General features: G+C 41.5%; 1 protein-coding gene across 6 annotated transcripts in view; it reads left to right on the top strand.

Annotated features, from left to right (window-relative positions):
* Positions 1-27,764, top strand: part of AGPAT3 (1-acylglycerol-3-phosphate O-acyltransferase 3) — a 71,400-nt gene that overhangs the window by 28,542 nt on the left and 15,094 nt on the right. For all 6 annotated transcript variants that reach the window (XM_081909241.1, XM_081909245.1, XM_081909244.1 and 3 more), the window contains 2 exons: positions 21,351-21,577; positions 27,281-27,450. In XM_081909241.1, the coding sequence (XP_081765367.1) occupies positions 21,400-21,577; positions 27,281-27,450 (348 nt within the window). In that variant the 5' untranslated portion in view covers positions 21,351-21,399. The remainder of the gene's footprint in view (positions 1-21,350; positions 21,578-27,280; positions 27,451-27,764) is intronic.

Below are 27,764 nucleotides of genomic sequence, written 5' to 3'. Positions count from 1 at the left end.
CCAGTGCACTGAGAGAAAACAGTGAGATGTTTTTTTCTTTCAGTTTACACCAAAGTTAGTACCTAGATTTTCAGTTAAATCCTGGACTTGAATAATTAGTCTTCATCATCAGCATTATCCTTACTTGCCTTACTAACAGTCCAAAACAGTCTCTTCAATTTAGCATTCAAATTACTAAGGCCGCAATCCTAAGTATGTTTCCACACAAATCAGACCTGTGCTGCTTTGTTAACTCGCATGTCAGCTGATCTGTACGATAGCGCCTGGTGACTTAAAGGTTCAAAGGTGCCTTTTCACTATATCCCTTCTACTGTGTGAGAAATTTCTGCTCACTAATAAGATTATGTGTTAAAGCAAGAATTTGGTCTGAATGGTAGTCTAACACAGTACTTTAGTCAGAGAAAACTGTTGTTGAGAAATACAGTACTGTCAAAGAAACTTCATTCCCAGAGAGCTACAGAGCAATCTTTTGTGGGTTGTTACAGAATTAAGGAAATAGAAATTCTTTGTTTCCATTATTTTCTTCCATTATTGTTGTGTGACTTTATGGGTACTGATATTGCCCGAAAAAAGAGCTTTCAGTGAGATGAAGGCTGGGAGGAAGGTGTAATCCTTACAAACCTTATACATTTTAATCTTATCTGGATTCACTGTGTTCTTCTAATCGTACGTAACCAATGTAAGAAGTGCTCATCTTTTGGAACTTCTTGTTGTGAACTAGGTGTTTTTTTAGGACTTCAGTCATAGAATCATAGAATCATAGAGTTGGAAGAGACCACAAGGGCCATCGAGTCCAACCCCCTGCCAAGCAGGAAACACCAACAGAGCACTCCTGACATATGGTTGTCAAGCCTCTGCTTAAAGACCTCCAAAGAAGGAGACTCCACCACACTCCTTGGCAGCAAATTCCACTGTTGAACAGCTCTTGCTGTCAGGAAGTTCTTCCTAATGTTTGGGTGGAATCTTCTTGTAGTTTGGATCCATTGCTCCGTGTCCGCTTCTCTGGAGCAGCAGAAAACAACCTTTCTCCCTCCTCTATGTGACATCCTTTTATATATTTGAACATGGCTATCATATCACCCCTTAACCTCCTCTTCTCCAGGCTAAACATGCCCAGCTCCCTTAGCCATTCCTCATAAGGCATCGTTTCCAGGCCTTTGACCATTTTGGTTGCCCGCCTCTGGACACGTTCCAGTTTGTCAGTGTCCTTCTTGAACTGTGGTGCCCAGAACTGGACACAGTACTCCAGGTGAGGTCTGACCAGAGCAGAATACAGTGACACTATTACTTCCCTTGATCTAGATGCTATACTCCTATTGATGCAGCCCAGAATTGCATTGGCTTTTTTAGCTGCCGCGTCACACTGTTGCCTCATGTCAAGTTTGTGGTCAACCAAGACTCCTAGATCCTTTTCACATGTACTGCTCTCAAGCCAGTCATATTGATTCATAAGAATCTCCCAGTCATATTGATTCATAAGAAGAATAACCACATCCAAAATCCAGTTGGGGACCAACCAAAATATTACAAAGTAGTTACAAACTTTAGAACTCTTTGTCAAGCAAGAAGCTACAGAAAGGAGGTGGTAGGATGATGAAGAATAAAAAGCAAAGGAGTACATGTGTCATACACAGAGTCATTAGATAATGTTATTGAACCCTTTATTTCACAATGTGGTGTGAGACTGAGGAAATTGGCTTGAAAGGCATGCTAAGATTTCTCCCATGTGTAATATGGAAATTGGGACTATTTAAACTATAGTAAACCAGTGAGAAAGATGGGAATGGTTGAAACATGTATGGGTATTAGTTATACATGAATATGCATTATGAAGGAAGTTACTCATAATGATTTGCCTAGAGGGCCATCAGGGGTTTGCTTTTTTTGCATGCAGCATTTCATATATATTTATTTTGGAGTGGCTTATAAACTGGCTGTCCTTAAAAAAAAAAGACATTTGTAGTTATAAAAGTGCATTTTATGGGTTCTTAAGTGTTTGTATGTATTTGAGTTTCACATTTCCTAAATATTACCTATTCTAGTTTATTGCTTATCCTTTTGAGGTTTGCTGTTGTGTTTGATTTCATTTTGGGTATTTTTCTCATTCTTTAGTGCACCACTAAGTACATGAAATTTCTGTGCATGAGAGCAAGTGTCCCTGTGTTCTTTGCTGCCATTAAGAAATAGGTAGTGGTTCTGTATTTTTCCAGTACTTAAAGATCTCCAGTCTAGCTGCTGATAAGCAGTATGTGATCCATGTCTTTACAATAATAATAATCCTCATTGTCAGAAATAGGCTGAGGGAGCCGGTGCTTGCCTACAGACAGCTTTCTGGGTCATGTGGCCAGCATGACTAAATCGCTTCTGGCGTAACGAATGCCATGACGGAGACCAGAGCACACAGAAACACCATTTACTTTCCCGCCATAGAGGTACCTATTTGTCTAATTGCACTGGTATGCTTTCGAAGCTGGGACAGAGCAACGAGAACTCACCCCATTGCGCAGATTCGAACTGCTGACCTTCTGACAGGCAAGCCCAAGAGGTTCGATGGTTTAGACCACAGTGCCACCTGCGCCCCTGGTGTCAGAAATGCCTAGTGCTTAAACATGCATAATATCCTAATTCATGACCTGTTTCTTTGATGCCACTAATAAGAATGGGCATTTTATAAAAGTGCCCACCATGGCATATGACGGAGTACTCACACTCCTGTAGCCTTTCCAACAAAGATTTTAATCAAGGAAAAAGGGAAGATACCTTTCATTGTTTCCATAGCACAGCCTTTCTTAGTCAAGAGGTCATTTTTTCCCTTTTTTTCTTTTAGCTATTGACTGGTGAAAACTCAAGACAGGAGTTTTCGCTCCTGCGATGGTAACACTCCACTTTCTCTGTAATTTGTTAATTTATTAATTTGTTACCTGCTGGGCAACATTCAGTTTCACGAGGAGCATTTTCAGGCTATAGCATCGTTTGGTTGGGGGGGGGGCAAAGTCACAGAGCAAGACGTGTTTTCTGTCACTAGATAGTTTTATATTTTATTTATCTTGATGGATAGTACTTCTAGTTCCTTCCAGTTAGCATAATATATCTTAAAGAAATATTTTGAAAATGGATAGGCTTGAATAATGGTCTTTTATAGACCATGCACAATTTAGTTCTATGAAGGAGGCTCTGGGGAGGGAGAAACATTTGTTGTTCAAGAGCAGACTAGAGAGCTTCCCTCTTCACAGGAAATTTTATAGGTAGAATAGTTTTCTTGCAAGGCACAGCACATGGAGCTACCTTCTGCGCCTGAAAGAGAGGTCATGGCAACTCTGCTTTTATGGGCAATGCAAAGGTATCAGCTGAGAGCTCAACATCAGATTTGTGGCATTTTTGGCAACCTGAAGTATGCAATGGAGATTATGAAAATTGCTGAAGCAGAAATTAAATGACGTGCTCATACAGATATTGCCCCGGAAGATTTGTGTAAATACAGAAAACTTCCCAGGGGCCCATTTTGCTCCTTTTACAGATTTAAATGTTAACTTGTTGATCTGATGGTTGCTGTTCTCTCCTAGATGAGGGAAACAGGCCCAGTTTGATGTGCATACTCAGAAATGCATAGACTTCTGGTACTTCATTTCTTGAATCGCAGTTTGACATCATTTACATACTGGAACTTTTGCTAAATAGACTAGAAAATGCCATTTCTTGGACGCATTCCTGATTGCAGAGTTTATATTCTCAGTTATAGTAACAGCTCTTCATTTCCTTCCTTCCTTCCTTCCTTCCTTCCTTCCTTCCTTCCTTCCTTCCTTCCTTCCTTCCTTCCTTCCTTCCTTCCTTCCTTCCTTCCTTTCCCCATACCCTACCAGAAGAGTAAAGAATTCTGCTTAGTTTCAATACTGTGAAGTCAAATTATTGTTTAGAACATAATTGTCAATACAATATAGTTCATACAGTATTGATGGACTTTTTTAAAAGTACACCTGATACAGAAGCCAATCTATACCAATAGCAGCTTTTTATTTTAACTCATTTCCCTTTCTGATATCCAAAGGTTTGGTATTACAGAATCACTATTAAATGTACAGTACTGTGATTTTAGACTTCTTAGAGATGTTAAATTTTCCCAATGTCCTTAGGAAACTCATTACAGTACATTTATTGGCTGAGTCCAGGGCTTAATGAACTTCAGACCCAGGTTTGTCTTCTGGGATGTCCACTCCAGTGTTCAGATTCTGAACAATGTAGGCATTTTAACAGGCAATGCCTACTATGTTTGAAAACAACTAGCACTGACTGCGGTTGATCATGTATTTTGAAAGTGTATGTGGCAAACATCTGGTCACAGATGTCTGCACCACCTTTAGTCTCATTATAAAAAAATAGAATGATCACAGGCTTCAATTTGTTGTTTGAAATTACTGCGTCTTTATATGTTGAAGAAAGGAGAATAACTATTCTTTTCTTTCTTTGGCACATAGCTTACAAGTGTTGGATCATTTTCAAAACAAAACATGTGGTGTACATGCTTTTGTCTTTGTGGAAACTCTTGAGTATTTTCTGGTATTTTCACCAATTGTGTCAACCAGTCAGGTTGCTTACTAGCTGATCTGTTGGCTAGTGCCATGCTGCTGAAAAAGTAATCAGTTCTGTTTCAGCCAGAATCCTGTAAATGCAGCATTAATGCCTTAACCATGGTTTGGCCTAGGTTTTGAGCTGCTGGGGCAACTTTTTCCTTCCCTACCCATATGTCTGCATCGTAAACATATGTTGTTTTGGAATTGCAACACATCCACAATTCAATGGAGCTTACTTCTACATAAGTGGATAAAGGATTGCAGTCTTAACCAATAATATGTGCATAACTACTGCAGAAGATGAAAAAAAATCCTGTTTTAAGATACTTATATGTTTATAGTAGGGCAGACTGTGTGTGGTCCTGAATGACTCTGTATGTCTGCATGCACGCCCTCATCTTTTCTGGGCTGGGGAACAACGAACCCTTGTTCTATCCAGTCTTCTCTACAAGAGAAATCCCTGTTGCAATTTATAAAGATAGGCTACCACTTACATAAAGACACCTTGGGCTCATGGAATATCTGACCATAGTTTGACCACAGACAAATAATTAATAAGGCACTAGGAAAATAATAGATTTTCTTTGACTCACATCCCAACTGTACTGTTCTTTAACATAATAGAATATTATCCTTCTTTGTTCTTAGCTTATCCTGTGGTTTATCCAAGAAGCTCAAGTAGGATTATGGTTCACCAGTTTATAGGACTTAAGAGTTATTCCTCCCTGTTTTTTCTTTTCAAAGCCCTTCTGCTTTTTCTTATTCCCTGTTTCACTTTATGATAATACTAATAATAATTCTGTGTGTGTTTATAGTATTTTATATTGAAAGAACTACAGCTTTCAACATTTCTGTTACTTTATTTTGAAATAGTAGATTTCACTTAAAAAAAATATGTCTGGGATATGTATGTATGTATGTATGTATGTATGTATTTTTTTCCAGTCCTCTGCCATTCCTCCCCACCATACAGTCTGATATATTCTTGTGCATGGCAATTGGCCTTAAGGCGATTATTGGATTAGGGCAAAGACTCAGTATGTCAACACTGACACTATCATTTATTGCAAGGTATTTACAATTTTATTCAACTATGCCTGTGTTACATTAATTTCTTATGGTGCTGGAGCTTTAAGAACTTGGGTGGTTTAACAAGATGCCTCTGTGACAAGAGGAGAAGATACCAGCCCGTCTCTTGTTGCCGAGGAAGCAGCTTTTAAGTAACAGCAATGTTTCCCGATTTACCACAGTGTGCTTTTGTCATCATAATCCTTCCTTCTTGTCAAGACTGATTTGTTCTTCAAGCAAGGGACTGTCATCTTCCTGTTTTTCCCGTGGCTTTCCCCCCATCCCCCGCCACCACTTACTTGTTTTGTGGAAGCAAAAGTGAATTTGAAAGATGTTGGCAAACCAGTCGGGAATATGTTTGTTAGCTGGAGTTTGTGCGACGCTGGTTGCCCTGGCTTTAGCCTATTACCTGTACTGGTAAGTAGCAAATTACGCAACAAGTTCTGTGGGTTTCTTTTCCACTTCATAAGGCTGGGATCACATGTCTTTTTGAGAACTTTGCTTGTATCAAATGTGGTTTTTAGTACAGTAGCTTGTAACTTTAGAGCGATCTTCCCCTTCTTCACAGTGGTACTTATTATTTGTGGAGCTCAGGTGTTTTGAGAAATCTTTTGTGATGAAATGGAGGATGATAGGTTCTAAAATATCATAGAAGAGGTCTGGCTTTTTAGCCGCCTATTGCTATTTACAGATTCTTATATCCACACTGGCCTTGAGTCTTTTTGTTTACTACTAGCTACACAGGTGAACTGTAATATCTGCCTTAGGATGTTTTATAGAGATGAAGGAATTTGGATTGTTTTTATTCTTCTCTGTAGGGCTCCTTCTGTATCTGTAACATCTGTAACATCAAGTTATTGATGTTGTAGCGAGAGAAACTATTCCAGTGCATATTGTGGGTGTAGAGAAACAGATAAAATGGCAATCCAGTAGGAATGGGAATACTTTTGTTCTCCTGAAGCTTGTAGGTGTACAGTTCCACCCAAACTGTGCCCTTAGACTTTGTCTCCAGGGAATGTGAGAATGTGAATTTCCATATTTAGTGACCTAGGCCAAACAGTACGGTATATTGAAAAATACTATTGAAAGTAGGGAATCATATTATACTTTTAAGCTTTACTTAAAACAAAAAATTGGAAAATGTTCAGTGTCTGTAAGTTTAATCAAATTAAAGCAATTTTAAGTGGTAGTCAAAACATTGGGTGATATCTAATGTTAGCCATAATCGGAGGAAACCCAATGAAAGCATGGACTTAAATAACCTATTTCCATGAGGCATAATCCAAGGATGGGCAAGTAAATTTCCACTCATGCAACAGGATTTTCTGTGCTCCTCCATGCCCTCCTCCCAAATCTGTTCTGGAGGGTTCCCCAACATACGGACAATGTCTGGGAGGCCACAGAGGGGAAGAAAGAAAGGGAAAGGCCTACTGCATGATCAGAAGCTCTTCCAGTCACCTATGGATAGCATCAGGGTTCAGCAAACTTTTTCAGCAGGGGGCTGGTCCACTGTCCCTCAAACCTTGTGGTGGGCCGGACTATATTTTGAAAAAATAATAATGAACAAATTCCCATGTCCCACAAATAACCCAGAGATTCCTTTTAAATAAAAGCACACATTCTACTCATGCTGATTCCCAGACCGTCCGCGGGCCGGACTCAGAAGGCAGTTGAGCCAGATCCGGCCCCCCGGGCCTTAGTTTGCCTACCCATGGATAGCATCAGATGCAGCTCATTGATATCCATGTGTCTTCTGTGAGTGTGGCTTAAGTGGATACCTCTAATTATTTCAAGCATTATATACATCAGAACATGGAGACAGGAGCCTTCAGTTTAATTTGGCTTTTGTAAGTACTCTTTGATTCTCAATGTTTAGATTCAAGAGAAACATACAATGCTGTTGCCAAGTTTTTTTTTAATGTCACCACTAATGACCAGGCAATCCAACAAAAGCTGCTCTTTTTGTAGCCACCAGTTTTGGTAGTGTTTCAGTCCGAAACCCTGATAACCCAGTTTCTACAGGAATGCTTGAGCGTGTGTGTTCCTTTTTAAACATACTTGAGATTTTCTGCCCATGTAGCTCTCAGCTCTTTTCAGTCAGGATGAACTGATCAGATGACACCAGAGATTGCTGACTACCAGCTTTGCATATTGGGAGATTAACCTGGTTTTGCTGTTACTCTGCCAGTGGTCTCTTGCTCTCATTGAGGTCAAAGCAGCCTGCTTAACTATAGGAAACAACTCTCTCAAATAACTGAGATTATGTTATGGATCTCACAGTTTCTCAAAAAAAGGACGAAGGCAATGTTATAGGTGTGAGCCTCCCCACGCACTGAGCCTCTTGCTGCATGGATGCAAAAAGAGTCTTGATGGTGTTGGTGCTGCAGTTAGGAAATAAGCCCTACATTGGGTCTTGCCTGTTGCTTACTTTTGCAGTCCTGGGCAAAATATACTTCTATTCTCTTAGGCCTTTAAAACAGGGATGGGAAACCTGTGGCCCTCCAGGTGTGATTGGACTACAGTTCTCATCAGCTGCAGCCAAGGTGCCCAGTGCTCCTGGATGATGGAAGCTGTAGTCCAGCAACATCTGGAAGGCTATAACTTCCCCATCTCTAATTAAAAACACGGCATTATTTTTAATTATTGATACTATGTTGCATTTTATCTGCTGCTTAACTTTTCTCTGACATTTTATTATTTGTACATATCTGTGTGGTTCTGATATTTCATTGCAAGCTGTCTTGGGAAAGTCATTTGGAGAGTGAGGTGTAAATGCCACAAATAAATGAACACATTTTTAGGGAATGGACAGGGCAGAAGCTGGATTGGGTTATTTTCTAGAAATGAGGAAAGGTACTGTGGTATTCTTCTGGTCAGATAGCAACAGCCAGGTTTGGGCTATATATTACAGGGCTGGAGAAAACTGTAGCCCTCCAAATGTTGTTGGACTCCATATCCCATCTGCTTCATGCAGCCTGGTCAATGAGCTGATAGCTTGATAGCTCAGTCTGTACAGCGTGAGACTTTTACTCTCAGGGTCATAGGTTTGAGCCCCATGTTGGGCAAAAAGATTCATGCATTGCTGGGGGTTAGACTAGATGATCCTTGTGGTCCCTTGCAACAGTTCTATGATTACCTGTGGTCATCTGTGAGTAATGGACACTAGGAAGATGCCGTGAGGAATCTAGCAGAGCTTTTGCTCTGCAGAACCTTGAGACACACAAGGGACACAGAAAAGGTCACAAATCGGAACTGACACTCTTCACACCTGCAGAGGTTCTAGTTACAATAAGGATCTGATTCAGGGAGTTGATGGTGTCCTGTCAGCTTAGAACATGCTGAAACCCTTCTAGGACTAGCCAAGTAGTTGACAACTAGATTAGTCTTGTTCACATTGATCAGTTACAAATGGGAACAATTCCAAGAAATGGTACATGACCTAACCTTCCATTGAGGTTGTGCAGAGCATCAGAGGATAACTAAATTAAACCTTTTTCAGCAGTTGGTTTGCTTTCTGTGCTGTGTTATAGACAGCAATTTATTATTTGCCATTTTGCAAGTGTTTTCCCACCTGCCAAACCCATTCCTTTATAGCAGTGATGGCCAAACTTTGCCCTCCAGCAGTTTTGGGAGTACAGTTCCCATCATTCCTGACCACTGGTCCTGTTAGCAAGGGATGATGGGAGTTGTAGTCCCAAAACAGCTGGCAGGCCAAGTTTGGCCATCACTGCTTTATAGACTGAGAATTACTGCATTTTCAGATTGCAGTTGGAAGAAATGGGGAAGGAGTTAGAGAGAGAGAGAGAGAGAGAGAGAGAGAGAGAGAGAGAGAGAGAGAGAGAGAGAGAGAGAGAGAGACAGACTGCAGAGCATCATATGGAAATACTATAAAATGATTAGTTGTTTGCATTTTGTATAAGGGCAATTCATAGAGAGCATGCATTGGTTAGTTTTAGGTTAAGACCCTTGACTATTCCCATTATATCTATGCTTGTATTTCCAGTTTGCATGCATGGAATATTTTAAGAACTCTTAAAGAGGAGCACAGTTTGATTGGATCAAATGGTTTGCTTGCTAACCTTTATATACTTTATATACTCTGTCACTTGTACACTATGTGTATCCAGCCAATCACTTGCCTTGTTTCTCCCACTTTATCATATTTTGTTTGACTCTCCTTTGTAAAAATAAAAATAAAAATCATTTATATACAGTAGTTGCGTCTCCCTCAAATTGAAAAGCCTTTGTAGTTCTACAGAGAGTAATTGAGTTTATAACCTCTTGGCTTATATATTCTTTGGGCCAAGGAGTATAATTTGTGCACATTTTTTACTGGACTTGGAGAAATGAGGGCTTGGCCAGATTTGACCTCTGAGTTCCTGCACCGTGTGAATACTCCTGAATAGAAGTGTTTAAGAAATTGTTATTGCCAATGATAGCCTTTTGACCTGTCACTTAACAGTTAAAATAAACCTTCCTGATTGTATTTACAGCTTGTTCCTTCCAAAGGGTGTGAGGTTGATAACAGTACTAAAGTCAGAATTTGATGAAATGTGAAAATATAATTAGAGAATTATTGTGTATACACATGCACACAGAGGAATTCAACATAATGGCATGGCAATCATTCCATCAGCACAAGCATTTTACCTCCACAACTAGCACAATTCCCCCTTTCCTTCCTTCACATGCTGTTCTGGGGGTTCTTCTGACCTCCCCAGAGCCAGTTGGGGGTGCATGGGATGAGGAGGGGGGAAATCCCCATTACACTACTAGAGGGCCTTTATTAGTTTTACTGGTGATAATGCTAGCACTTTTGTTCCGATTTCTAACATCACTTTTACACTGCAGTTCGTCTTGTGTTAAGGAATTGTGGCTTTTTGATGGATATATTGCCTTGCCGTTCTAAATTTTAAATGGTGGGAAAGTACTGTATGCCAGAATACCACCCCAAATTTCACCATGTGAAATTACCGTACAGTGCAAGACTCCCATGATTTGTGAGTGAGTAGGGTTGCAAACAGTTTTGTTTTTTTCTGGAAACAAACGAACACAGAAATTACTGCTAAACTCACACTAGACTTCCAGAAGCAGCTTTTAAATCTTGAGGAAATATAATATAAAATTCAGAAATTAATAAATAAGGAATTGCCTGGAAGATGAAATAAAGTCCCTTCTGAATGCAGCCTGAGATTGCATGCACACTTACCTGGAAGTAAGCCTCATTAAATATAATGGTTGCATTCAGCTGGAATAATAAACCATGGCTTAGCATGTTGGGAGATAAGCCTAACCTTTCTGCAAGCTCATGCATTCTAGCCCTCTCCTCTCGTATGGCTGTTAAGAGGAGATTGAAAGGTTTCAGATCCAATTTTCAGTTAACTACAGGTTTAACATTACATTTGAATCTTAAACTGTGATTATTCTTAACTTTTACTGAGAAACTTTCTTCATAAACCACCGTTTGAAGTTGGTTTGATTCAAATACTTGCCAAGGTTAACCACAGTTTGTTTGGTTCAGTTGTCATGACAAGCTGTGTTTAAACAAATACTTAGGAACTGAAGGTTCCGGGCTTTTCCTGCCTGTTCCAGAGAAAGGCTAGGCTTATTCCCATCATCATAAACCATGATGGTTTATGATGATGTCTGGATGCATCTAGTGTGACTTAATTCTGAGCAGAGATGCCCCGAATTGTGGTGGGGGGAAATCAGACACCTGGCTTTCTCTGGAGTGAAGCCCTACATAAGATTTATTGCCCATCAAACCATTCAAATATAACATTTACAAAATCTCTTATGATCACTGTCCATTTTTTTAAAAAAAGTATTGTCTTGAATAGCCATTTGTGGTTATGTGAAGCACAGATTTCTGTATCTCTTTACAGTCAGGACAGACGGAGATGCTAAATAAATGAGCAACTTGCTCATTCAGTTGGGATATTGATCGTCCCAAATGCAGTTGTAGGTTACCACAGAAGACAGTGCAACGTACTGCTGAGGACCGTTCTCTTAATAGATTTGGCGGGAGCTTGAATGCTTTGAACTAGAATGATGCTGTGCCTTGGCTTAAACACACACACACACACACACACACACACACACACACACACAGAGAGAGAGAGAGAGAGAGAGAGAGAGAGAGAGGTTTGGTCCATATAAGGCAGCCCAGCTGCCAAGAAAACCTTAGAGTCTTGGCTGCAGTGAGCCTTACTGATTTTCCAAACACACCTTATACTTTTGAACTGCACTGCTTTCAGAATCTCCCTGGGGTGGCTTTTTAAACATGGACAGGAGTAGGCCAACAATATTTTTACTGGCAAGGAACTCTGGTAAAATACCACTATTTCATCCCTTGGAGGAGGGGAAACCAATTTGGTGTCCTCCAGACGTTGCTGAGCTACAGCTTCCATCATCCTTGGCTGTCGGTTATGCTGAGTGGTGGTTGATGGGAGTTGGAGTCCAACAAAGTCTGCAGGGTACCACATTGCCTACTACTTAGGCGTATGCCTTAGACTGAGGCATATGACAGTTGGAAGGAAAACTGATCAGGGACGGTGTGTCTCTTATTTAAGTTGAGCTGACTTTCTGAAATTATCTTTTCTACACAACTGTTTGGGGGTGCAGGAGCTGTCTCCTCTTTTGCACCTGGCCACTTTCTTCTGTGTTTACAAGAAGATTTTGTGAGCACCACAGCTTCTGAACAGACTGGAACAAATGGGAATGTAATATTTGTTTGAGGGGGTAAAGGTAAAGGTAAAGGTAAAGGTACCCCTGCCCGTATGGGCCAGTCTTGACAGACTCTGGGGTTGTGCGCCCATCTCACTTAAGAGGCCAGGGGCCAGCGCTGTCCGGAGACACTTCCGGGTCACGTGGCCAGCGTGACGAAGCTGCTCTGGCGAGCCAGAGCCGCACACGAAAACGGCGTTTACCTTCCTGCTGGTAAGCGGTCCCTATTTCTCTACTTGCACCCGGAGGTGCTTTCGAACTGCTAGGTTGGCAGGCGCTGGGACCGAGCAGCGGGAGCGCACCCCGCCGCAGGGATTCGAACCGCCGACCTTTCGATCGGCAAGTCCTAGGCGCTGAGGCTTTAACCCACAGCGCCACCTGCGTCCCCTCGTTTGAGGGGGTAGGGAAGGGGAAACCTAAATTCAGACACATAAGATAGAATTCTTACTAGTATTTTTATCCTAATTTGGACTATTACAGTGTAATTCTATCCATGCGTCTTTTTGGCAGTGGGACTTGTTCTGTTGTGTATTTTAGGACTGCATTTCTAAAACTGCAGAGCAAGATGTAAAACATAGGTTACTAAAAATGGCATCCTTTACCAAAAAGGTGTCTTAAAGAGCAAAATCTAGCCTCTTCCTCAGGTGGAAGAGATCTCCTCAGCCAACAGACACCCACAGCCATGGCCAATCAGATGCTCCCTTCAAAGTAGGGAAAGGTTTCTAACCTTGTGTGATGCCAAACTCCACAGGTGTGTCCGAGCCAACAATAAGCAATTGTCTGATATGCATTTGTTAGCAGGGTCCATTTCATATGTAGATGAAATGCAGAGAGCAACAGCCTGGTTGAAATTTGATTACTGTAGTTAGTTGCCAGGAATGCTAAACTTTCTGGCACAATAGGCATAGCTTGATCAACAGGGGGTGTACAACAGAGGTCAGTGTGCAAAGTACAGAGAATTTAATATGCCCATTTTTGCTCATCTGCATGGGCTTCCTATTCACTTCAGTGCTAGTGATTTATCTTTAAAATTTTAAATAGCTTAGATCTGTGTATCATAGGGAGTGACTCCCCCTTGCATTCTTCCTCATCCTCTGCAATTTTCTGTATACCTTCCTATTGTGAGCCTAGATTAGGGAGGAGAGAAGTGTTTTTCCTGTAGGGGCACCCACTATTGTGAGAAAAAACCCCCACCAACCTTAAGGTCTAATTTCCCCTCCATTTGGTGAATTTCTACAGCTGTTGGTATTTGCTGTATTGCCATTTTGAGTTGGATCCTGTCTAGTTGGTTGACTTTAGCTCCCACTGAAATCAATTACAGTAATCATTTTGAATGCTTTATGCAGAAAAGGATTTTGTAGAGTTGGAAAGGTTCAGGAAAGGGCAACCACAACGATCAAGGTTGCAGGAAAGGTTGTAGCGTTTGGGGCTTGTTATTTAAGAGAAAAAGCGAGAGAGAGGCTACATGATAGAAGTTAGCAAAATTATTCATGGCATAGGGAAAGTGGCTAGAAGGAAGTTTTTCTCCCTCTCTCATAACACCAGAACTCATGGGACTTCCAATGAAGGGGAGTATCGCAGGATTCAGAACAGATAGAAGTACTTCTTCATATGACACATAGTTAAACTATGGAAGGTATGGCTTTAAAAAAAGATGGCTTCAAATGAGGATAAGATTAATTCAGCAGCTACATGCCATGATGACTGCTCTGCCTACACAGACAGAGGCAATATGCATCTGAATACCATTTTCTGGAAACTGCAGCAGGAGAGGATTCTGCTGTGCTCAGGTCCTCCTTGCAGATGGGCTACTGGGAGAACAGGATGCTGGACTAGATGGACAGCTGATCTGATCCAGCAAGTTCTTCTCATGGTCTTATGGATTCTTTTTGTTACTTCAGAAGCATATGAGGCCTCACACTGGAACATAAAGTTGTGCTTTACTGACGCAGTCTGTATTTGTGCAGGTAAAAGGGTTACGTTTGCAGCTAACATGCGTGTAAGAAAAATTGCACAAGGCCAGAACAACCCCTGGAATGGCCCTACATGACCATCCCTACCTGTCTGAAGCTGGCGCTGAATGGGCCTTGTCCCACACACAAAGTGGAGAGCTTTTTAAGCCATGCTTTCCAGGCTCTGGGAAGGTAACATGAGGCCTCTGGATGGGCCTGCAAGCTTTAAAAGCCCCCTGTGGGGTTGTCTTGTGAACTCATGGGAGCTCCCCTCAGAGTCTCATGTGGCCTTTCCAGCTCTTTCCATGGCATGAAAGCACTATGTGGAAACAGTTTTTTAAGCTCCTTCTCAGCCTCACTTTCCAGGCTTTTGGAAAGTCACGTGAGGGCTTCCACTAGATCTCGGACAGCCCTTTCGGGGTTTCCCTCTGCTCGCTGACCCCTTTTTAATTTCAAATTTTCTGAAAAACCATTTCCTGTAAAATCAGCATAATATGAGATTATTGTTAAATCACTTTGAGATGTTTTATATCAAGCAATTCATAAATAGAATTAAACAAACAAACAAACATATATATTGTTTCCTATCCGTGTTTGCAACTCTTTCACAGCATATGAGAGAGACAGCTTTTTTCTTATGTGGAACAAAATAGGCACCGTTCAGAATGCATGGCGTTAACTGCATTGTCTTTTTATGTCCTGTCTTCTGCTTTGTCTTGTTGCTGGAATCTGCAGGAGGGGAGAGTAGTGCTTTGCTCTGGTCCTGCTTGCAGGTGTCCTGTAGGCATCTAGATGGCCACTGTGAAAACAGGATGCTTGATTAGATGGGCCATTTGGCTTGACCCAGCAGGCTCTTCTTATGTTCATATTTGTCTTCGAGGACTCTTTCCCTGCCCCTCCTGACCCCGTGCAGTTTGGCTTTGTCTTCAGCTTGCCAGCCAAGCACACACAGTTGGGTTGCTTGGTTTTGATTGTTGCAATTCAGTCCCATTCAGCTAATCGGCTTATTGTTTGAGCTGGACATATTTGGGTACACCACTGTTAATTGATGCAATAGCATTGAAATGGGAGAGCAGTGTCCCATCTTAGATCTTACTGTACGTATATGGAGAACAGCAGCTCAGAATAATATTTGGCATGGTCTAAATTGCCTGCATGCTGGTTTGAACAGGGGAAAAGTCAAGTTAGGTGGAAACTGTAATGTGGAGTGCCATTTCTAAATCATAGACCAAGGTCAAACATGTTGTGAATTATTGTAATCCCTTTGAAGATGCAATTTAAAGAAGAAAAGCATTATTATTGTTGCTATTTATTAAATTTCTACACCGCTCTTCATCTGAAGATCACAAGGCGATGGTGATTTTAAAGAGGAAATAAATAATATGGAAAAAATGAGAAATATATTTGTGGAAAAAAGGGGTAATTTGTCAGCTGCATTGACATTTTCCTTGGCAGTTTCTTTTAAAGTCTCAGCTTTCTGGGTAAATCAGTTTTATTGTTAGAAATGAGGGCATTGTTGTTGAATGGCTGCCTAATAAGATACCTGTGAAGGTAAACCACCCTGGAAACATATTTCCAGATTTTAAACAGATTTTTAAAATAAATTTAAACAGCAGTGGTATAATTTAAAAGACAGCCATGTGGTTTGTACTGTTAGCTTTCCTGCTTTGAGCAACATACAAAAGGATGTCTTCAATGGTCATGGATAAAAGCATGCTCCAAAGAAACATGTCAGTTGACAAAGTTGTGATTGGCTCGTTTTGACTGTCTGGTTCTTTTTTGCCTAGATTTTTTTCTTTAAACCACTGAATAGAATATAAAATGGATATTGGGTTACTAATACTTGCATTCACTTGCCTGGTAAGTTCCATTGAATTAAGTGGAGTTCTGTGATATAATTTTCTAGAATTTCAGATTTGTTGCACTATCTATGTGTGTGTTCAGTTTTGGAAATTGTAAGCAAAATTAAGCCACTAAATGGGACTAAGTTTGAAGCAGAACAGGGAGATCCTGACATATCTAACCAAGATGTCAAAGCATAAACATTAGAGTTTCTGTATAGAAATTTAATAGTGGTGGGTTTACTGTGCATTTGATCACATCAAAAATGCCTTGAATCCTGTTCCAGTTTGATCTCTTCACAAGCATTAGTTCAGAGGATCCTCAGACTGAAATTTAATATTGGGTTCATCACATTATGAAGCTTGTGATTTATAGAGCAGAACCATCTTTTGTTACTGTAATTAGTATCCCAGAATGAAACTCATTATTACTTTTGTATTTATTTTAAATCACACATGCTTTAGTCAAGTTAACTTTTCTCAATCCACTGTTGCTTCTTAATCCAGAACTATATCTGCCTTCTCTTTGTACTGTACTGTACTTAGGTTAGTTTTATCTATCCCCATTGGATTCAATCAAGGCAAATGTAATGTTTTTTCTTTAAAACCTGCCCCTCCCCACATCCTCTTAGTGTATGTACAGTACTTTGAACCACTTTCCTTCCTATAAGAAAGGAAATAGGATATTCTCAAGTATTATTATTTCCTGCCCATTCCAAAGGGCTTCTTTAGAACTTTGAAAACTAACAATAGTAGTATGATTTTTCCATTAAAAACGCATATTACTTGATAGAGGAAGCACTCCAAGTGTACCAGTTTCCTTAGGTGAATGAGTTGTTGGTATATAGCCATTGACTCTGAAGCAAACCTCTTAACTTGGTTTTAGCAGTGCCTTGCAAGGTGATTTGAAGTCTTGACATCAGGACTTCAGAGTGCTTTACGCCTGATGTCATTGTGATGTCTGCTTTACGAAATGAGCTTTTTTGTCCCTTTTTATGTCGGCATGTACTCTGTGTTGTCAGCCCTTCAAGCCAGAAATACTTGGAGAATCTATGTAAACGGCCAGTTGCTTGGTCAACAGTGAGGTTGATATTGGTTCATTCTTGGTGGATCATTCATAGAACTGTAGAGTTGGAAGGGTAAGGCTACCTTGAGTACTTGTCGTGATGTCTATATGCTGAAATGGAAAAATCAGTGCCCAGAAATTACAGCTTAATATATGGATTCAAGAACTTAACCTATTAGACTTCCTCCATGATTTGATTTGAACATTATTGACATTAACAAGAATGTTTCTTTCTAAGCTAGCGGCCAATTCATCCTCTGCCCTGTGAGAGAATGGCAGCACGACAGAACAGTATTCAATTCAGAAATATCAAATACATTGTTTGGGAATTATAAATGTGTAATGGTGTGAGGAAGTAACTAATTATGCTAGATTGCTGTTGTGTCTTGTTCACAGAGCCTTCTGTCAAGTTAGCTGGCTTGTTTTTTGCGATTTAATTTACCCACATGTGTGGGAAACTGTGCCTTCTTCTTACCCAGTTGCTGTTTGCTTCTTGTTTCTGGACTTTAAATAGCATATCCAAAGGGAGCAGTCGTGTCTGTTGAAAAGTGATAATTTCCATGCTAAGTGCCAGGACTGCTTGATCATCATCAAGAGATAATTTCCTGCTAGTTGAAAAAAAACAGCACAATACTTGGCATGCTTACTTGGAAGTAAATTCCACCATGATCCCTAATAAGTGTGTTTAGGGTTACAGACACAGGTTGAAATTATGTAGGTGGCGTGGAGAGCAAAAGGATGCTAACATTATGTAATGAAAATTTATATACAGGTACCACCCGCAACTTATGCAGGGGTTAGTTCCGGTCCCCCGAGCACGTAAGTGAAATTGCCTAAAATGGGGTGTACCCTCTAAAAAGCCTCTAAACACCCTCTTTGCTGCTCTCTCGCCAATCTATGTAAAAAATACTGTATCCCAAGATATAACCAAAATTGAAGCTCTGGTGCTGGTGCTGGCAGGAGGCTGGAATATGTGCAGGAAAGTAGCAGCTGCTGTGATACCCTGCACACCAGCTGTTAGGTGGGGAAGCTGAGCAGCCTAAACAAAGCCCACTGCACCTGTGGTCTCTTTGGGGCTTCCCCCTCCCTCACTGATGTCCTCTTTGGGCTCCAGGGAAGGTCAGCTCACGAGCGATGTAGACTCTCCAGCACTCTCCTATCATTTCCAGGTTTGAATTTATTTAACTATTTCTTGGCAATACGCACATGAGAGTTGATCACGTGTAAGTGGGGGGATGCCTGTACAGTATCTATCTGCCTATCTACCTATATGATATAATTTATTTCATTCCCATCTGAATGAAAGTAGCTCAAATGGGGACAAACTAGTTTGGATTCTATGATAAGTGAACTTAAAGAAGTTCAGAGTGGAATGTTGTCTATCTCATCCTCCCTGCAGCTACTTGTGCCTTCTCTAGAATGTTGGAGGGCACTTCTAAATAATAGAGGATTTGGCATGGGGATTAGGGTTCTGGTGTAGGTTGAAATCAGACCTGATTTGGCTTGGGTTGTAAAGTACTCACGGATATACCGTCCTGGGCTGGGATGGAGCCCATGGGGCAAGACAACAAGGCAGGGCAGAAACTGCAGAACCACAAAATGTTCTGTGCCCAACAAAGGTTGAAAGCAAATTGAGTCCCTTTAAGCCTCTACTCGCATGGTAGAGCATTCTTAAGGGGCCAACACCCTGATCTGAAGACAGCCACTCCTGTGATTTATAGCCACTTGGAGTGGTGAGGTCTTGATTTGGGCTCTCGGGCTCACAGGAGGGTCCATGATGGTTCTGGCTCTGTGGCTGGTTGTCATGTGTGATACTGTCAGACTTAGGCTCAGTGGTCCCTTAATCTCCAGCAGCAAGGTACTTTACAGCTTATTTACTCCGTGTTGTGATCATTGCAGGACTCTTGGGTCACCATGAATGAATGTTTCTTCTCCACCAGCCCCTTGAGCCCCATTCAAAGTAGTTCAGAAGGGGATCCTGAGCATTCCCTGTTAGAGGGCCGCAGGGGGGCAGGTGAAGAGGGACACTTTATGTCTTCAAAGTTCCTTCAGTTAACTTACCTTGAGGTCCAGGCCTTTGCCACCCACCCCTGCTTTGGAAGCCTTGGGCTTGTCTCATCTCACTATTTCTCGCCACCTCCACGGTCTGACTCCGGAACGAATCAAAGCCCACTCAGCATTTCTGTGGTGTGAAAATCAAGGAGATGCATTCTTGCAATCGGAAGGGAGCAACTGATGTGTAGGAGTTGGAATCATTTTGCCTTTTTAATAAGAAAACTGTCATTTTCCCTGAAGGAACACATAGCACCAGGATTTTAAGGGAGTGAAAAATGCGTTTCAGGGCCTGGCTGTCAGAGTTTTGTTAATTCCTATCCAGAGAGAGCTCAGCCACTAATCTTATCTGGATGGCAACATGGTGAGAGTTGTGGGCGACCAAGCAGCCTGAGAAGACCCAAAGCTGAGATAAAGTAGGGTGCCCCTGTGCCTGTCACCAGCTTTGGTTTTTCTCCTGGCCTGAAGAGGGAAAGGATTAAGGTTGGAAGGCAAAAGCATAGTGTAGGCACGTGGAGACTCCATTGTGGGTGAGCACACTATGTGTGCCTGTACAACAAATGACAGCCTCTATGGTGTACAAGGGCTATACCACATCAGGCTGCAGGTGATGGATTACAAAACCGGGATGGCTGTGGCAGGTTTAGGCCCCAAGCTCTCTAAACATTATTTGTCAGAATTGAGCTTGTGTGTATTGTACTGTCCCCTTCCCAGAAGCCCTATGCAAGCACATCTCCCTTTTCCCCACTAACACCCAGCTAAATCCTATTCAGCCTTCTCACACACCATCGGTCATTTAGCATAACTTTTGCTTCCTCTCCCATTTTTCATTCTCCCTATATTTCCGCTCAAAACAAAGCTTGCTTTCCCTGACCCCCCCTTCCTCCGTTCTTTTCTATGAATTTCGAGAGTGGGTGCAGTGGCACATTTTTACCTGACCTGGCGTGCCCCGCAGAGTAGATCTGTTCACATCGAACTATAATTCTTTTCCGACAACTACAAATGTACCAATTCTCCTTGCACCCCCTAGTGGCAGGTGCTACCCAGCATCCATAAACTAAAATTAAGTCATTGAACAGTGCGGAATCTGGAAAACATGGGGCCTACCAAACACAACAGATTTTCAAAAACTAAACAAAAGGTACATCTTGGCACCGCACACTCTTTCTTTTTTATGATTGGTGTTTTTAAGCAGATCCCTCTTACTTTAATGATAGAGGTGCTCCTGGAATCTGGATCCATATGAAGCATGCAAACTTTCACAGGATTCAGCTTTTCTTGATGCAGAATTTGGCTTACTTTGGTGGAGAATGTTATCAGATTACAGATAGTCGTGAAATTAGTGAGAATCTGAAGCATCTATGCTATTTGAGAGTATTTTGCCCCATTCAGCTTTGCAAAAAGGGTATTTTGAGAGTGGGTAAGGGCCAAAGCAACAGATCTCGCCACCACAGCCAATGTTTCTTTCACATCTGCCTCTTCTATGGCTGGCAACTGTTGGGACAGAAAGCACTCTCACAAGTATGCGTTTGGCCCATGGTCCACCATTTCCAGATATTCACTTCCCTTATCTTTTCCCCACAACTTTTTTTTGTAGAGGGAGGTGACCTTTTGACTTTAGTGAATAGGAAAAGGCTCAGTATTCCGCATCCAACTCCCCTGATGATTTGCAAGTCTTATGCATTCAGAAAGTGAGGAGGCTGTCTTACATTTTAGAGGTTGTTTTAAAACCATTGTTTACGTGTAAAAGCAAGACGGTTCTGTTTCGCTGTTCGTGCCCATGCAAAACCATCATATACGGTATATTGTGGCACCAGAATCTGGAGCTTTTGGAAAACCAAGCTGTGTAGGAATTGCAGGTGTGCAAGAGCTGAATGGTTTCCATTTCCCCAACATGATCTGCAATATAATGCTAACCAACTCTTGACCTGGATGAAATTGGCCTGGGGGTGAACATGCCATTTATGATTCCCCAGCTGCTACTTGGCAGGGAGGAAATATCAGCATTCCCCTCCCCTTCTGGATCAGGAATGTTTTGTTTGCTAAGCAAGCTGTTTCTTTCATTCTTTTTCTGTAGGACGGTAATTCTGAGTGAAGGACCTTGCAAGCGCTACTAAGTGGTTATCATGGGCTTAATTGCGTTTCTGAAGACCCAGTTTATAGTTCACCTCCTGATTGGGTTCGTCTTCGTTGTGAGTGGGTTCATCATTAACTTCATCCAGCTATGCACGCTAATCCTCTGGCCTATAAACAAGCAGTTTTATCGAAGAGTGAACTGCCGCCTTTCCTACTCATTGTGGAGCCGTGAGTATGCTCTGATTTCTATGTGCCAACTAGGAATGTAGTTTCTTCAGACTATAGCGGGTAGGCCTCCTTAGGAGCAGTGGGGAACAATGTTTGTGGGTGCAGATGCTGAAACACTGATCTATAGCTGCCACTGCTAGGCACTGGGAATTTTTCTTGCACGGCGGACTTCTCTGCATGTACCATATTTCCCGCTTTTTCCATATCCTTGCACCTAAAGGCAGGAGCTGAGGTGAGAACTCTCTGAAGCACTATTGCAGGAATGGCATGTTGTGCAGAATATAGCCACACACACACAAAAACTCTCTGGAGGGGCCCTGTTCCAGCCCTTCTGCTTCCCTCTCAGCCCTCCTGAAAAACCACTTGCCTGCATAGCTAGGATAGGCCCTTCATCCTTCCGTACAGCAGGTATCCACAAGAGGTTGGGCATTGTTCCTTCCTCCTGTGGTATTGCTTTTAGTCCCAACAAGCCTAACTCTCTCACACACCCTCTGTTGCCAGTGGAGGAGATATCAAATACCCTGTTGCCTTGTTCCTCTTTCCACTCTTCATTTTTTTGTAACTTCCCAGCTTACAGCTTTCCTACCTCCCCCCCCCCCCCGTATGTATGTTTTATGTTTTCTCATTCTTTTCTAGTGCCTGTTTTTGTCCATTTGTCTCATTTCCCAGTCCTTTAGACCGTCTTTTACTTTCAAATTTCTTGCACAAATGCCTGTTTTCTTACTCCCTACCAACCTTGTCTACTCTAGTATTCACTGCAGTGCTTCTCAAGTTTGTAACTTGGGGCAAAAGTTTTTTTAAAACGTCTTCCATTGTAGTCACATTGCATTGGTTATTCAGAGAGCCTGAGGTATGACAGAAATTCTAGAGGGAGAGCCATCTCAGTTGTTTGTTTTTTAAAGCAAACACACACAAAATAGTCTTGTGTACCTTAAATATTTAACTGTTCTTAAATCTTTTAAAGTGCTCTAAGGGACAGTTTTTCCACTGAAAAATTGTTAAGGTGGAAAACAGACCCTGCAAACAATCCAGTTGAACTGGCTCATAGTGAACAGCTGCTAAAATGCTTTTTTTTTTTTGACTAGGTTAGTCCAGGAGCAAGTTCATTACTGAGATCGCTTGCGACATTTTTTGACATTGTCGCCTAGAAGCTCTGCTCTTCGGGTCCTTATTTTGAAAAATGCCAAAGTACCATTTCCACCAACCTGGCAGGGACAAGCTGGGGAAGGGTGCTTTTTATTTTTTTTTTACTTTTTTCCTGTCTTCATGTTTATAAGAGGGTACTGGGAAATAAAGATGAAATCATCTTAAGCATTAAATGGGCTTCTATTGTATCCAAATGCTTTCACTCAAGGAGTTTTATGAACAGCATGATCTACTAATACAGGCGTAGCCCACCAGATCTTGTTGGACTCCCACCTCCCATCAGCCTCAGCCAGCCTGACCAGTGGTCAGGAATGATGGATGTTGTAGTCCAACAGCAATTGGAGGGCCCTGTGTTGGCTAGCACTGCACTAATATCACTAACAAGTCTTAAAGTCAGACTGTTCTCTTTGTTATCTTTATCCATGAAGAAATGTTAGCTTTTTGCTGAACGGTCATTTCCCCTGCTTTTCTTTCCTTTTGTTTCTTTCACTTACTCTGAGAACTCTGAATATTACTACGACACGGCTATCTCTACAAACATACAATTCCAGTTGCAGCTCCCATTCAGGGTGGATCTTGCAGATTGACAGCTGACACTGGAGGGGTGTGTGCAGGGCAATTCAGGTTCATTAGGTGACCTCTTTAGTGAGACAGGGGAATAGATAACAGGCAGGTGGTTGGGAGTTTTGTCTTCAATGCCAAAAGCTGGCCGTTTGGGCTTGTTTCAGAAGGGACATTGGTACGACATCCTACTAATGATAGAGCTCGTTTTTGTATCAAGGCAACAGATTCAATCCATGGCATCTTCAGTTTAAAAATCTTGAGATCAATAGCTTCTTGGAGAGCTTTGAACCATCATGGTTAGGTAGAGCTAGACTAGACATTCTGTTTCACTGTAATGCAGCTGAGTATACAGGTCATCTCCCAAACCTATTTAGCTGGCTGGCTGTGTGAGATGTAGAGGACTTTCCTGTATTCATAGGTACCTGGAGGGGGAGAAATAACTAGGTTTTTATTTAGCTGCCTTGCAGCTGTAAAGCAAAGACTCAATAGAAGGTTTCTAGTATTTAAGTAGCCAGTTAAAATCCAGGTCTTACACCGATTCCACCCCTGAGACTAGGCTGACCATGATGACTGCTGCGTTCTTAGCATTCTTTCTCAGGCTCTTAATCAGTGTTCATCCTGATTTTGCTGAACTACAACTCCCATCATCTTTGACCACACTGGTTGGGGCTGATGGGAGATGAACTCCAACAGCATCTGCAGGGACCGCAAGTTTCTTGACCCTGCTTTAGAGGATGTTAAGTCAGTGGATTTAAAAATGCTGCAGCTCCCCACACCTCTCTTTCCCCCAATGCAGATTTTGCTGTGAAAAGTAAATTTGTGTTTGTAGTGAAAAGCTGCTCTTTCCCCCTATGTATACCAGCTGAAGCACCCATGCATTTTGGAGCTCAATCTATGCTTTTTAAGCATGCTGATTCACCCAACACTCAGTATAACACATCTTTTGAGGACTCGTAACTGAGTATGTGAAACCACCAAGCACGGCATTTAGTGTGATGTGGAAAGAGACGCAAGTCTCTGTTGATGGTGGTCCATCATGATCATTGCATACATAGTGCAGAATAAACTGACCTCTTTAGACTAGATCCCCCTTTCCAGATTGTTCTTCAAGGATATCTTAATTTAACTTTTTTTTTTAAAAAAAAGAAGCTTCATATATACTGTACACTTTAAAAAACAAACAAACCCCAGTATAACTATTTGATGAGGTAATTTTAGAACTGTAAACCTTTTCCTCACCATGGGATGCCAGCCATGTGAAAGTCATTCACAGACTGGCTCCCTTCAGAGATTTGAAGCTCTTGCTGTGCCGCTCTTAACTAAAATGATCAGTGCTGCACTTCTCTGAAAAAAGCTTCTTTCCTGTTGTAGAGCAGCACGGATGTTTCGTCTGACTTCCTGCAAAGAGAAAACACTTTGCTGCATATTTAATTCATGAAGGCAATCTATATTCCAGCCTTATTCATTCTAGCTACCTCCAGATGACTTAAGAAAAAAAGGGGAGGGAGAGCTCAGCATGTTCAGTTTTTACTCTCCTAGCAACAATAGCTCCATCCAAGTCTAAATGGATAGTTTACTGTTTGCAAGATTTTTGTACATTGCAGCTTGTACATTGAGTCCCTTCCCTCTACTGTTTTTTGTGTGTTTTTCCCCACAATCAATTTTTTTTAAAATGCCATGACATTCTTTTCATTTTAAGGCTAAGTGATGTTCCACTAATAATAATAATCAAACATTAAAAACCTCCCTAAACAGGGCTGCCTTCAGATGTCTTCTAAAAGTCAGATAGCTGTTTATTTTCTTGACATCTGGTGGGAGGGCGTTCCACAGGTGCAACAGGTGCGGGGGGGGGGGTTATTAACTTGGTGACCAGCTGATTAACACAAAGCTAAAGTTGTTAAAATATACATGTGTTAAAATGTATTTAAACTTTGTTTGTTTGTTAATTAAATTAGTATACCACCCTTTATTCAAAGACCACAGGGCAGTACTGTATATAAGTTGTGATACTTAAGGCTGAACCTACCAGCATCACTCTCTGTCTCTGTCTCACTCCTCACCTCCAGCAAACTTCCCTCCCTCAGATGTTGCTGAACTACAACTCCCATCAGCCTCAAAAACCATAGCCAGTAGCCAGGGATGATTGGAGTTGTAACTCAGAAATATTTGAGTGGGGAAGGCTCCCCAATTCCTGCTGTAAAGTATATTGTTATGTACTTCTCTGACTTCCAGTTTTTCCTACTTTTAAACCACACAAGAATAAAATGCACCGCTGGAAAAATACATCAGGAACCACTGTCAGATTTATTGGGGTGGGACATTTCTGTACAAGGCTTAACAAGTAAAAAATAATAATTCAGTTTCTAAGATGTCAGTATTGGAGCTGTGAAAGCTCAGGAAAAGCAAAAGGATCTTGGGATTTTCCCAACACTAGTGAAGTCAGTACTTCAGGCTACAAACATTTCTTCAGAACCAATTCTCTGTTCCTTTTGCTGCTCCCTCAAGCTGTTGGCAAGAACTGTCAGAAAAGATAGGGAAATACTCCTGGAGTCTAAAAGTTCCTCTTCAGGCTGTCCAGTATTAACAGAAGGTTCCCATCTTAAGAAACGCGGACAGGCAAATAGTGGCTGTGTTCGCATAGCAATGTAAACCATAGTGAAAGTGCTCTTCCTCTAGCAAGAATAGAAACAAACCACCACCACTAGTTTAGTGATACATTCGAATGAGAGATTGTAGATTTGTTTCACTCCAGATGAACCACAGCCCTCTCTCTGGGCAGAACACTAAGCCAGGAGTCGTAGTTTGTTGCTCACACTAGGAGAGAAGTGAAGTAGGAGTGATCTCTGTATTCCTTGTAGACCATTAACTATGGTTTACTGTAATGTGTGAACACAGACAGAGATTCTAAATGGTCTGGTGGGATCTTGGGTTCCTTTATTCATTGGGCTACATTGCAGGGAAGGAACAACATAGTCAGTTGTTATCTGCCTGCAGTTGTATGGTGGGTTATAATTTTTTAAAAAATTCAGACAGTAACAGAAATGCATCAGTGCTTGTAAACCGGTGCAGAACAAAATGCGGCCACTTCCCTTTTTAAAACACCAGAGTCTTTTAAAACAAGTTCTGCTGCAGTAAGCTGCCATCTGAACAGGGCCTTGGGTTGGTGCTGACGCAATGCTGCTGACTGCTTACTCATCATCATTAAGCGATCAAATAGGCATTGAGACTGGAAGGGAGCACACAGTGCATAGCTGTCAACTTACAGATTTGAAAATAAGGGACCAGCAGCCTCAAAAATAAGGGATCAGCAGCCAAAATAAAGGATTTTCAGAGCACAGGTACGTTCAACTTCTGAGCCTCTCTGAGCGAAAGGCAGAAAGCCCAGCCAGCAGCCAAACGAAGCCTCGAGTGGTGGTTCCCATAGTGCAGCAACCCAGCAAAGGGGATGCAGCAAGGAAAACCACAGTCACCTCTCCGCTGGGAAGCTCTGTTGCAGGACAGAGTGAGTGGATGAAGGGGATGAACCGCCCTGTGCACCACTCCCAGTTACTTAATTATATAGTTAATTAAATGGCAGAGTTATGTTTGTATCCCAGCAAAAATTATCAAAATTGGATAATGTGGTTGGGTAATCGTAACAGCTTTTGAAACAATGGTTGGTGATCTTCCTCTTGATCAGAATGGTTGACTTGTTTGGCATTGGAAACCGTATTGTAAACTTCAGCCAATTTGATTTAAAAGTGCTCTTGCAGCCCTGAAATTCATATCTTTTAAGGCTGAAAGTGGAGCTTTTAAATAAAGAAAATTGTCATCAGTAAAAAACTAAGGTGTTCAAAACAAAATCCCTGAAAATTGTTTGCTTCTGCCCTGTATAGATAGTATATAACTGCACATTTAACAGAGTTAAAAAGGTTGGAAATAATAGTCTGCCATATACAGTGGTATAAAACATTAAGGCCTAATCTACTTTCTTTGTTTCCTTCTGTGACTTAGAATTAGTGATGTTGCTGGAATGGTGGTCTGGTACAGAATGCACTTTGTTCTCAGACCAGGCTACAGTCGATAAGTTTGGAAAAGAACATGTCATCATCATCCTGAACCACAACTTTGAAATAGACTTTCTGTGTGGCTGGACCATGACAGAGCGATTTGGCGTCTTGGGGGTGAGTGCATTGAACTTGTAGCCTTGTATATCTTTTAATTTGAGGGGTAGGGTCAGGTTTATTTTTCACCTTGGGAAAGGGAGGCAGCTGGGGTGGGTGTTTAAATGGTCACACTGGATAAATTTCCTTCCCACTAACAGCAAAATTAGATTCAGGTAGATAGCCGTGTTGGTCTGACGCAGTCGAAATATATTAAAAAATTGTCCAGTAGCACCTTAGAGACCAACTAAGTTTGTTCTTGGTATGAGCTTTCGTGTGCATTCACACTTCTTCAGATACACTGAAACAGAAGTCACCAGACCCTTATATATAGT

Source organism: Podarcis melisellensis (genome assembly GCF_964234715.1).
Source record: "Podarcis melisellensis genome assembly, chromosome: 4".
In the NCBI taxonomy this organism is placed as follows: Eukaryota; Metazoa; Chordata; class Lepidosauria; order Squamata; family Lacertidae; genus Podarcis; species Podarcis melisellensis.
The sequence above is the reverse complement of the archived record's forward strand: the minus strand, read 5'-3'. Positions and strand labels throughout refer to the sequence as shown.